Source organism: Carettochelys insculpta, chromosome 7, assembly GCF_033958435.1.
Source record: "Carettochelys insculpta isolate YL-2023 chromosome 7, ASM3395843v1, whole genome shotgun sequence".
Taxonomy (NCBI): domain Eukaryota; kingdom Metazoa; phylum Chordata; order Testudines; family Carettochelyidae; genus Carettochelys; species Carettochelys insculpta.
The window spans coordinates 55,479,335-55,492,428 of NC_134143.1; the positions used below are offsets into that span (position 1 = coordinate 55,479,335).

A 13,094-nucleotide genomic window follows, 5' to 3' on the forward strand; every position below is an offset into this window, starting at 1 on the left:
GGTATCTATGATTGATAGGTTTCAGAGGGCTAGCCATGTTACTCTGTTTCATCAAAACAATGAGTCACTCTAAAGAATAACACATTTTTGAGGGTAATAGAGCATGAGCTTTCATGAGCTACAACTCACTTCCTCAGATGCTGAAGAGAAAAGAAAACCAAAAAGGAGGGGATGCAGATATGAGAGTGTGACATCAGCGCTAATTTTATATACTCCCTGGAGTAAATGAGGCTCCTTATCAGATTGAGGAGAGTAGGTTTTGTTTTATCTGACATGGATCTTCCCACTACAAGCTTAGCTGTAGCGATGGAGCCCTGCATAGGCATGGGGCACCTGGAGGTGAAACTATGGGGGATAGGGAGCTGCTTTAGTCAGGTGAGCTTGCAGTAGCTGGGCTGTTGGTTAAGAACACGTGTCTACAGAGCCAAAATTAGAACTGGTGAGATGTCATTCACCCTTCTCTGCTTAATCCAATTGACTCACTACACTGCCTCTACAATTAATAGAGGCATATAATGTTATTCTGTCTACAAAATATTCAATACAGTATTTTCACTGATGGTATTTTTGTGAGCAGTGAAATTATTTCCCATACCTTTTAAAATCTGAGATCTAGGCAGTCATCAAAAAATGATAATTTTTCAGGTGTTTTCTAATTGATATTATAACTTGACTGAAATGAAGTGGGTTACTTAAGACCAAAGTAATTTATTTCATAAGGGAGAAGTGGTGGATGTGGTATACCTGGAATTTAGTAAGGCATTTGATACAGTCTCACACGATATTCTTATCAATAAACTAGGTAAATACAACTCAGATGGGGCTACTGTAAAGTGGGTGCAAAACTGGCTGGATAACCGTACTCAGAGAGTAGTTATTTATGGCTCTCAATCCTGCTGGAAAGGTATAACAAGTGGGGTTCCGCAGGGGTGTTTTGGGACTGGTCCTGTTCAATATCTTCATTAATTGTTAAGATATTGGCATAGAAAGTATGCTTATTAAGTTTGCAGATGATACCAAGCTAGGAGGGAGTGCAACTGCTTTGGATGATAGGGTCAAAATTCAAAATGATCCGAACAAATTGCACAAATATGCTGAGGTTAACAGGATGAAGAATAAAGACAAATGCAAGGTGCTCCACTTAAGAAGGAACAGTTTCACACATACAGAATGGGGAGAGACTGTAGGAAGGAGTACGGCAGAAAAAGATCTAGGGGTTATAGTGGACCACAAGCTAAATAAGAGTCAGCAGCGTGATGCTGTTGCTAAAAAAGCAAACGTGATTCGGTGATGCATTAACAGGTGTTTTGTGAGCAAGACACGAGAAGTCATTCTTCCGCTCTACCCTGCACTGGTTAGGCCTCAGTTGGAGTTATTTTGTCCAGTTCAGGGCACTGGATTTCTAGAAAGATGTGGAGAAATTGGAGAGGGTCCAGAAAAGAGCAACAGGAATATCAAAGATCTAGAGAACATGACCTTGGAAGGAAGGCTGAAAGAATTGGCCTCGTTTAGTTTGGAAACGAGAAGATTGAGGGGGCACATGATAGTGGTTTTCAGGTATCTAAAAGGGTGTCATAAGGAGGAGGGAGACAACTTGTTCTTTGTGGTTTCTGATGATAGAACAAGAAGCAATGGGCTTAAACTGCAGCAAGGGAGGTTTAGGCTGGACATTAGGAAAAAGTTCCTAACTCAGGGTTGTCAAACACTGGAATAAATTGCCTAGGGAGGTTGTGGAATCTCCATTTCTGGAGATACTTAAGGAGAGGTTAGATAAATATCTATCAGGGATGGTCTAGATAGTACTTGGTCCTGCCATGAGGGCAGGGGGCTGGACTCAATGACCTCTTGAGGTCCCTTCCAGTCCTTGTATTCTATGAGTCATTTGTGAATTATCACAGGAGATGGCAGAAGTGGTTCCCTTGCTGCATCTTTTTCTTAACCACTTCAGGTTAAAAAAAAAAAATCTTTGAAATATTACATATCTTAAAATGCTCTCAAGTTATCTTCCCTGCTAATGTTCCAGAAGTTGTTGCAATCGGAATATACTTACACCTGGTAATAAACCACACCTATATAATGACAACCATGTAAATATTTTTACTTTTTAATGTTACGTGTTTCACAAGTATTGATTTACAACACTCAGATGCTTAAAATAAGATGCTATAAAGAAAAATTCTTCAATCAGTGCCATGTCTCTTGAACAATACATTTGTAATCTTTGGATGGAGGATTTTGGTCTGAGTCTACGTATAGTGAATGTATCCATGCAAAATGAATATTCTTAGGTACTTTGACAAAAACAAAACTCCGCACTTTCAGAGAACTCTAATACTCTCAAAACCAGGAATAAACATTTCCTTCTGTCATTTTAAATACCCATTTTACTTTATACACTGTTTATTCAAGCTTACTAGGATACATTTTTATTTATATTTATTTATGTTTAACATCAAAGTTACTGAAATTCCAATAGAAACATTCTGCCTAGAGAATTGCTGGGGTCAATTCTCTTCAAAAGGTAGGAATAACAAAATGCTCCTTGGATCATATTTCCATAACAAAATGTGACTGTAACCAATGGTATGAACCTTTATTTTTGTCCAGATTTAGTTTGAAATAAAATGCAATATTAATTTTCAGTAAACATTTTTCCATATCAGAAGTACCTGTGCAAACAATTAACTTATTCCTGATTTATACATATCCAGAATACAATTTTTATATTTCTTACATTCAAAAAATAAAGATACTATTAAATATGCTAATATTAAACAACTTAGATGTTAAGATGCTGCCAGTATTTAGTGCTGTTATTAATAAAATATAACAATAGGTTAACAACAGACATATTTACACTGGCTTTCCAGGGACTTTGAAATTACAAATAGAAGACAGTAGGTCATCTAATCTATCTCCTTGTCTGTGCTGAGGGTTTTTTTCCCCCTATGAATTTTATGTTTCTTTGGTTCAACTGTAAAACATTAATATAGGGGTTTCCACTGCTTCCTTTTGGGAACTATTCCATCATCTAATACATTTTAGGATGTTAGTTTAAGCTTCCTATGTGAAAGAGTGTCTTTGCTACCATGTTCCCTTCCCTATGGAGGAGTGAGCAAGCACAAAAGGCAGATCAGGTAGCAGTGAGAACTGTATTGGGAGGGTCACAGATCAGAAAAATGTACAGTACACTATTTCCCCAACCAGCAAAGTCCTCTGAGAAGGACAGAACAAACTCAGCTCTAAAAGAGTTTTCCTCCATCATAGGTGCCTTGCACAGACTCAGGAGGGAGGTATATAATTCCTATCACTTTGAATCACCTTAAACATTTTCTCTTTGTCCACTGTGTTTTCACCTGGGTGTCTATAATAGATTCTCTATGGCCTCATTCCACTTAGGTGTCAATTTTTCCAGACTGCAGTTTTTCGTTATCCTTTTAAATCAATACCGTACTCCTTCCTGATAATGTGATGTTTAGTGCTACAAGAGTATAACCTGTTCATTTAAGAGATGAAAGTATTCCTAGAAATCATATACTGTAATTACAAGTAAACATTTATTATGTAGTTAAGCAGCTATATTTTCCTGATATGTTTTGTAGATGGTACAGAAGGAAATGCATAAAGTGCTCAGGCTGCAGATCCATTATTTATACACAAATTTATTCATTAAAGAGATTCTTTTCATTCTCCATCAGAATTCTTTTATTTGTAATAATTGACTTTAAATGTAATATTGCTAATAAGAAGTCCTCGCTACCACCCTAACCTCTGTACAAAGTGGAAAAGGGCTGAACGGGCATAAAGGAGCCCTAAAAGCACACAGGCATCGAGAAGACAGCTGTAATGCTGGTTTCCAAAGAACTCTTCAAGACCCCAGCATAAGAGAGTGAAGGAGGTAGTTCCGCAGCACGGAGGTACTGCAGAGATTCTAGGTGGTGGTGCTTCCCACTGGACAGCTCATTGAGGCTATCATAACTTAAAACAGGCCTCCAGAGCTATCTGAGTAACACAAGAGTCCCAGAGAAGCCTAGCATTAGGCAGATGAAAAGATTAGGTAAATCCATTTTAAACTTCCCTCTCCCTCGTTGGTGGTTTTGTGTTGAGCTTCAAAGAAGTCTACATTGAGGAAGATATAATTATTTGTACATATTCTTGTAGGCTGTGGGCTAACAAGGACTGGGCTCTTGTGCCTTCTGATTAAAAGGCCTGGGAGGGGCTGAGCACCTGTAACTTCCTTTGAAGGTGAATGGTATGTGCTCATCAGCCTTTAGGATCATACCCTTTTCCAATGAAACAGTCTATTATGTTTCAAAGGTAGTTCTCGCTCATGGAGCAGCAAGATTGAAACATTCATAAAACAAAGAAAAATTAACAATTCTAATATACTTCATTAATTTACCTTTGCACATTTTTTTTCAGTTTACTCAAGGTATTCATTTGAATTTGTCAGGACTTCTGTTTTCCGACAACAGGTCTTGGTGGGACAGGGGGTCGCTGATGAGATCTTGAAGGAGCTGCAGGAAACTGATTTTGTATTGGCTGCCTAAAGATTGAAAAATACTTATATGGCATGCTTGATACCTTATTTCAGGAGCTGACAAAGATCACTAGTACCAGGCAATGTACTTATCTACATTGTTTCTCAAGTGCCAGTTAGAATGGACCACCCATTTTAAAATATGAATGTTAATAATTATTAATGCTTAATATTATAGTAGCACTTTCAGACTTTCTGCAATTGCATCCCCATTGTGTTAGACACTGCACATGTAATAAGAGAGTTTCCGCCCCAAGAAGCGGAATCTAACTAGAAAAGAAGCCCCAATCTAACTAGAAAAGACTGACAAACAATAAGAGTGGCAACAAAGGCACAAATACTTCAGACATAATGTCTTTAACTGCGTCTTGGTTTCTGAAGTACTAAGTATACTTTGCCTGCTATAAGTAATAATCAAAAAAGCTGAAGTATTTTGAAGTATTTATAAATATTTAACTAAGGGCTTGTCTACACCGCCTCTCTATTTCAAAGGGAGGATGGTAAGTGGGGTGTTGGGAGTTCATTAATGAAGTGCTGCAGTGCATATGCAGCACTTCATTAATAAACTCCCAACACCCTCCCTAACATCCTCCCTTTGAAGTAAGGAGGTAGTATAGAGACAGCCTTAGATGTGGAGCCAATCTTACTGCCTTCAGTGGGAAAAAGCTCTACATTCTATTTATTAATATTTGGTTTTGTGGAATTGTGGCATTTCAGGACCAACTTTCTCCTAGAAATTTCAGAAAATTTGATGGCACATTTTTCTCCACAATGATGTAGTCACATACATTCTCATTCCAAAGAGATTGTCAGTGTCAACATTTGTGACTAATGCAAAGCTGAACATGCAACACTATTTCATAATTCTCTACTGCAGAAACCAGTAAATAGCATTTAGCACCAAAGAGGGTACTAATATACTGATACAGTGAAGATGAAAGAACTGTTTTGAGAGGTCATTAAACAGTTCTGCAATCGCCTCGCCACCCCACCCCCTTGCATTATCTCAAATGCATTTTTAAAAGTTGCTCATTTTTTCTCAATAACTCTTTATTTTTGCACTGCTAGTTTGAATGATGAGGATGCTGCATATGATTTAATATTTCATAAAGTCAGTATCAGACATCTACCACAATGATTAAACTGCAGCACCTAGTTTGGTTTGTAATAAGACATTTAAATAAACTCTACTTTGCAATGGAATGTGTATATCCACCTGCATTTAGTGTCAAGCAGACAATTCCCACAATTACAGAAGACCATATGACAGTTCTTTGACAACATATCCTCAAGGACTGTTCTAACACATTAGGGCATTAAGAAACAAGAGTCAGTGACAGAAGTGTTCTGAAGCTACCTAAACTGCAAAACAGCATATGATGTTATGAGTCAGCCACGATAATGAGACAATTTGAAGCAGGCTAATGCAGCACTAACATGCATAGTCAGCTCCTCATTAGTATAATGGCAGCTGTGCAAACAGACTTTGAATTGCAGATTGACAGTGAAGATGGGGGCAGCTTCGAAATAAGCGCCCAACTTCGACATTTCCCCTACTCTGATCTAGTTCTGTGGGAGTAAGGGAATGTTGAAGTGGGGTGCTTATTTCGAAGCTGCCTCCATTTGCACTGTCAATCTGCAATTTGAAGTCTGTTTGTATGGCCACTATTATGCTACTGAGGCAGTGAATATGCATGTTAGCAGCTCATTAGCCTGCTTCAAATTGCCTTATTACCATGGCACCTCAAATGGGAGAATGGTAGTGTAGCAGCAGCATCAGAGAAGCAGGATGATGGCTCAGGTAGCTGGCCACTTACTAGATGCAAAATGGGGAGAAATCCTCCCCACTTTACCCAAGCCACAAAATAGTTCAGCAGCTACCCTAATGGTTTGAGTAATCTGTGCAGTGTCCCCTTAGGTGCCCCCTTTCCACTATGAAGATCTGAATTTTCCAGCCTGCATATTTTCTATGTATGTTGAAAGCATCATGTTCCTGTACTGGATATGGACTGACCACAGAGCTTACTTACATATACCAGATATGTTTATCAGATATGGTTGAGACTTCTTTAAATAAGATGTTTTATACACATAGATATTAAGAAATAAGATATTTTAGTGGAACCGTATAATATCATTTAGTGTTCCACTATAGGAAGGTCGAACAGAGCTTTAATATAGTGCAGGAACAGCCCAGAAGATGCACATTCCCTATACGGTCCCCTGTTATCAACCTCCCACCTTGAAAGACAGAAATACTAGTTCTGTTATGTGTGCATCTTTGGCAGCAGGCTGGGTTTGCTTCAGAATGAAGAAAAATGTTTCACTAATGTCGAGACCATCTATGTAACTCTGTGACTTCTAAAATGACCATCTTGTGAAAATTATGACATGAAAAGATTTTTAAAAATGCCCCTGTAAATACACACTGTAATTATTGCCTATTTTGGATTATACCAAACTGGAAGTGGTTGCAAGTACTTTTGAGGATAGGATTATAATTCAAAAGGATCTGGAGAAATGAAGGAAATGGTCTGAGATAACTAGGATAAAATTAAATAAGGACATATTTAAAGTACTTCACTTAGGCAGGAGCAATCAATCGGTTGCATACATATGAAGCAGGAAAGAACTGCTTAGGAAGGAGTACTGCAGAAAGGGATCTAGGGGTCATAGTGGACCACATGCTAAATCTGAATCAACAGTGTGAGGCTGTTGCAAAATATGTATTAGCAGGACAGTTATAAATAATCATGAGAAGTAATTCTTCTGCTCTACTCTGTGTTAATTACGTTTCTGCTGGAACACTGTCCAGTTCTGGGCACCACATTTCATGCATGATATGGACAAAATGGAAAGTATCCAGAGAAGAGCAACAAAAATGATTACAGCTCTAGAAAATATGACCCTTGAGGGAAGATTGAAAGAATGGAGTTTGTTTAGTCTAGAAAAGAGAAGACTGTTCAAGGACTTGATAACAGTTTTCAAGTACCTAACAGGTTGTTACAAGGAGGAGGGAGAAAAAAAATATCTCCTTAACCTTGGATGGGACAAGGATTGGACAGTAAGCAGTGGGCTTAAATTAGAACAAGAGTTGTTTAAGTTGGACTGGAAAACCTTCATAAATATGAGGGTGGTTAACCAGTGGAATAAATTGCACAGGGAGGTTATGGAATCCCATTGGAGATTATTAAGATCAGGTTAGATGAAGACCTCTCAGGAATGACCTGGGGGTGCTTGGTCCTACCACCAGTGCAATGGCCTAGAGTTGATGACTTTTTGAATGCCCTTTCATTCCTATGTACAAAACACAGGAGGCAAGAGAGCTAGGAATGTGCCACATATACTAACCAATTTGTGCCCTTTGTTTGCCCTGATAATGCAATGAATACATATTTTCAAAAAATAGAGTAATAATGAAAATTTACAAACCTTGGAGCAGGAAAGTGTGATATTGTAAAAATCCCAGAATTTTTTGTTGCAGGCTGAAAAAGACAGAAATAAGTATGAAGTAAAAATGTCACAAAAAAAGAACACTAGCACGAGACATATATTTGCGAAAAACGAGTAGCTAATCATTCATTGTTAATAAATAAATAAAACTTACAAATAACAGTAAATATTTGAGAACCCTACGCACATTTGTCAAAAATAGCCAAATACTTGTCAACACTTTGTCACAAAGTATCTCACAAAAGTATGCCAAAGCCTCTTCTGTTTTAAGAGCTTAGGATTTAATAGTACTTCTTTATAGAAGTATCTAAGATCACAAATAACGTATCAAACCTGACAGTTCACTGTGACATAGGAAAACATTATTGTTATCATACAAATGAGAAAACTGAGGCTCAGGGTCTCACACAAAGATTGTGGCACTGCTGGAACAGGAGCTCAATATACTGTTCTTCAGTTCCAGAACTTACTTTCTCCTCTCTGAACTATAATTTTATGATTGACCGGATAACGACTGCTATTAGAAAGTGTCATTCCGCAATTTTCATGCTAATCTACCTCGAAAATATGTTTATATGCTGGAGCCAGGTTATCTGCTTATCCCCAAGGCATCTTGAAAAAAAGGACAGAAAGAAAGCCTTGGAAATGAAAAGCAAGATAGGAAAGAGCTGAAAAGTCAAGGGTTGTGTGAGAAGTATGAGGAGTAGTGGCCTGTAGCCTGCCCATTGGCTTAGGAGCCAGTCAATCTGAGTTCTAGTCTGACACGTGCCCAAAATTTCCTGAGTGACACCAGACAAGTCACTTAAACCTCTCCATGGCTCAGTTTCTCTATCTGTAAAATGGGATTACACTTATCTCCATAAAGCACTGGAACAGAAAATGGGAAGAGAAACTAGAGTGAGAGGGGGAAAACAAAAAGCAGAAATAAAGAAAAGAATGGATATGGGAGGGGAAAAAGTCAGCAGAGACAAAACTTAAAGGCATTGGGGCAAGTCCTCACAATCATGACTATATCACACAAATATTTCAAATTGACAACAGCTGATTTTTTAAAGGGATAGTGTGCCAGGGAAATTGAATGGAGAAACCAAAGCTTTATATGTTCCACACCTATTTTCCTCAATTTATTTTTAAAGAGGTTTCTTTAGCAAGGTTACACTTCTACTATTTTGCTTTATTCCCGAAGTTTAAAAATCCATGAAAGTTCCACAGCCCTTTTCATTTTCTATGCAAATTTTTTATGTTCTCCTAACATTTACTTTTGTGTGTGTACTGGAAATGGACCTATGGGCTGGCCTGGCAATTGTTCTATGTGGATCACAGTTTAGGTCCAACATTATTTGGGCTAGCAATGAGCTCTATAGATCAATGTTCAGTTCCTGAGGGAAGGAAGCACCTCTGGTTAGTACTAAGATCAGTAATGTTCCCTCTAATTTTTTCCATCCATGTGTGAAATAAATGTTTTTATGTGCACCAAGGCATATGCGAATGTGCCCCACCAACAGAAACACAAAACCTAGCTGTGGATGCTCTTTTAATCATCTAGGCGGTATTTGAATTCCTCCTGAGTGGCTACACACAAACACACAGCTTACGGGAACACTGAAGGGCACTGCTGAGGGCTGTCTAATTTCTCTCTGCTGCAAGGAGGATCATGAAGCTCATGGATGGTAGAATCTGAAAGATTCTTTCCTCTTAACCCAAATAAAAAGAAAATAAGCCTAAATCCTGTATATAATAGTATAAAACCATTCAAATTCCTCAGGATATTCCGATGATTCTATTCTATTACATCACAAAGTCAGGCATTCACACTGAAGTCCAAAAATGCACCATGATTTCTAAAGTACTGTAACTCAAACATCGGTGACACTTATTCAACACTAAGCAGTATGATCAAACACTGTCTTACCTGATTATTTACAGTGTTATTCTGGTTTGGTCCATTATTTTGCCTTGGTTGCTGCGTGTTGTTATTCCTGGAATAAAATTCATGTAATCAGAAAAATGTGTGTAAATCTAGATGAATTACACTGAAGAAGCAGCATGGCCCATTGGCTAGGGCACTGGTCAGGTGTTTGGAGATCAAGGTTCTTTGTCTGGTTCTGTCACTGTGTGATCTTGGGCAAGTCATTTACTTCTCTGTGCCTCTGTTTTCCCTATTACCCTTTATCTGAGTTGTCTGCAAGATCTTCAGCAGAGGGACTATCTCTTACTATATGTTTATACAGAGCTATGGGGCCTCTGGGTGCTACTTAATACAAATGTAATAATACATGAATACAATATACCTTAGAAAAGAATATTTGAGAACTGACTAGAGGAGACGAACTGGAGAGCTTAAATAAAACAGAAAGGTTCCTGCACAGAAACTAACTTTTCTGCCTGAGAAAAATACAAATGCATAAGGAAGCTAAATGTGTGGACCTACATGAGCATTATCTAAGTAACTTCTGGCCCATTGTTTCTTTTCTCTTGAATCTTTATTTTGCAGATTGAGAATTTACAAGTGCCAATTTCATATAGCCCTTGCTCAGCATACCCAGCCCTAAGCTTTGTGTTATGAAGGAGCTCAAAATATCATCAAGTATTCACTATCTGGGACAGAGGGAAAATATATATTTCACAATTTTCGGGTATTCAGCATAAATCTGTTTCTCTCAGGAAAGCATTATTTTTTCTTAAAAAGCTTCGATGCACCTGATAATATGTGCACCTGCACAATGATTGTTAATGGGGCTCTATCAATTTCAGGATCAGAACCTAGGTTTCTAGCTTTTTCCATCGTACAGATCATGTTCGTAAACTAACATATTCTTTCTGAAGCATGTCACTGTAACCAAGCCTTACAGAAAACTACCTCCAGCCAAACAGCATTTTAGGGAGATATAAACATGGCCAAATCTGAAGTAATGGCTATGAACTAATCAAGAACGTAATCCAATATTAACTTCTAATATCCCTTACAGACCAGAAGATGAAATTTTATCTTATACACAATAAGACTGAATCCACTCCTCCCTTTTCAACCTTTAACATTAGACCTTCAAATATTAATATAATCTCCCTTTACTTGTTCACTGAAGTTAGTTTAGTGAATCCTACCACCAGTCCTAAACTTCATTCAAAATTTACTAATAATTTACTAATTTTTCTAACCTATTCCAGAAAACAAATGGACTGTATCTATACTTTTTATCTGGCATAACCCCAGAACTAGTTTATAAATATTTTAAAGAAATAAGAAGGAATGGAGGATCTAGTTTCTCCAACTGAAAGTTTTTATAACTCAGAGGGTATGTCTACACTAGCCCCGTGTTTCAAAAGTAATTTTGCAAGGGGACCCAATTTTAAAAGAGGCCATAGGCTCAGGTCCACATGCATAATGGCCTCTTTCAAAATTGTTCAGTGAAAAGGGGCGTGCATTTCAAAATCGCTCTTCCCATCTGGGGCTCCTATTTTCAAAGAGTGGGTCCTCCATGCCGGTGGCCGCAGGAAGCATGAAGATGCTCTAGCAAGTCCCAGCGGGGCTCTGTGGTCTCCAGGGCCAACCTCTTAAAGCTGCATGGCCCCAGAAACTCCGTGCAGGAAGCTGAGAGCATGCCCAGAGCCTCAGGAGCATGAGCTCTGCCTGGCACATGCTCCAGCAGCACAGAGACCACTGCCACTCAGCCCACAGGCTGGATGGTGAGTCCGCATGCCCCAGGGATCCCCAAGAGGCCCCCTTCTCCCAGTCTGAGGGGTTACCAGAGGCAAGCCAGGGCCAGAAGAGGAGGGGCCACTCCTGGACAGAAGCCAAGATTAAAGATCCTCTTGGCCTCTGGTAGAGGAGGACGTGCTGTTGCACAGCACTGGCCCCACAATGCAGTGGCCTTGGAACGGCTGTTGCTGGGACTGCAACACCACCCCAGTGCACAGCTGATCAAGTGTGCTCGAAAGCAAAGGAGCTGAGGCAGGCCTATAGCCGGGCCAGGGATGCCTGCAGGCGATTGGGGGCAGGGGCCTTCCTGAGGTCCCCACACTACTGCACGCTGGACCAGCTCCTAGGCCCAAAGGATGCTCCGGGGCAGTAGCTGTGGTTGACATGGCCAGCCCCGACTTGGACCCCAACACGGACCCCCACAACTGGTCAGGACCATCAGGGTGGACTGGAGCGGTTGAGCCAGGGAGCAGCTCAGAGGATGAAGGCCTCCTCATCATCAGGGTCAGCTCTGGCACCTCCAGCCAGGCTCCCTTGAGACCAGTGCCCCCATATCTGTTCTCCAGAGCCCCAGGTAGGTAATGGGTAGATCGGGCAGCCTGTGGGGTACAGGCACCCCGTTCTGTATCCCCTGACCACGTCCCAGACACAGGCATGGCAGCATCCAGCACCTGCACCTGTGGACAGTGCCCTGACCCAAGTGGGAAGGGATGTGGGGGCTGGACTGCAGCCAGCAGGTGCCCCATGGATGCAGGCCCAGTGGCCACAGGGAACTCCGTAGGGGGGGTCGGGTGAGTGGATGCTGCAATGGGGAATGGTCGGGGGGGTGCAGAGGAGGGGCCAGGCAGGGCCCGCATTGCTGTGTGTGGCCACGTTATTTTGAAATCCCTTGTTTTGGTTTAGATTTTCGACGTTCTCCCTTTCAAAATTTGTGTGTAGTGTAGACACAGCCAGACAGCTATAGTGAGATACAGTGGTGACTAGCTGCACTTAAAGATATCATCTTTATATGACAAAACATACAAACTACAAATCTCTCTCATTTACAGAGATGGCATTGCATTACCCCATGAATCCTGTATGCAACCAGGAGCACCAAATCTGGAGAAAATCATTAAATTCTTCTGCAGAGATGCCAAATTCTTCTTTTAGAATCATAGAATCATAGAACACTAGGACTGGAAGGGGCCTCGAGAGGCCATCGAGTCCAGTCCCCTGCCCCGATGGCAGGACCGACCACTATCTACACCATCCCTGATAGACATCTATCTAATCTGTTCTTAAATATCTCCAGCGAGGGAGATTCCACAACCTCCCTTGGCAACTTATTCCAGTACGTGACCACCCTGACAGTTAGGAACTTTTTCCTAATGTCCAACCTAAACTTCCCTTGCTGCAGCT

At 40.2% G+C, this 13,094-nt stretch overlaps 1 protein-coding gene across 1 annotated transcript in view; it reads right to left on the reverse strand.

The window, feature by feature from the left end:
- Positions 1-4,449: 4,449 nt before the first annotated feature.
- The window catches only part of LOC142015812 (disintegrin and metalloproteinase domain-containing protein 9-like), a 61,122-nt gene continuing 52,477 nt past the window's right edge, over positions 4,450-13,094 (reverse strand). Inside the window, exons 20-22 of the mRNA XM_074999615.1 lie at positions 9,906-9,972; positions 7,973-8,025; positions 4,450-4,546 (exon numbers count right to left, since the gene is read on the reverse strand). Coding sequence (XP_074855716.1) covers positions 4,450-4,546; positions 7,973-8,025; positions 9,906-9,972 — 217 coding nt within the window. The remainder of the gene's footprint in view (positions 4,547-7,972; positions 8,026-9,905; positions 9,973-13,094) is intronic.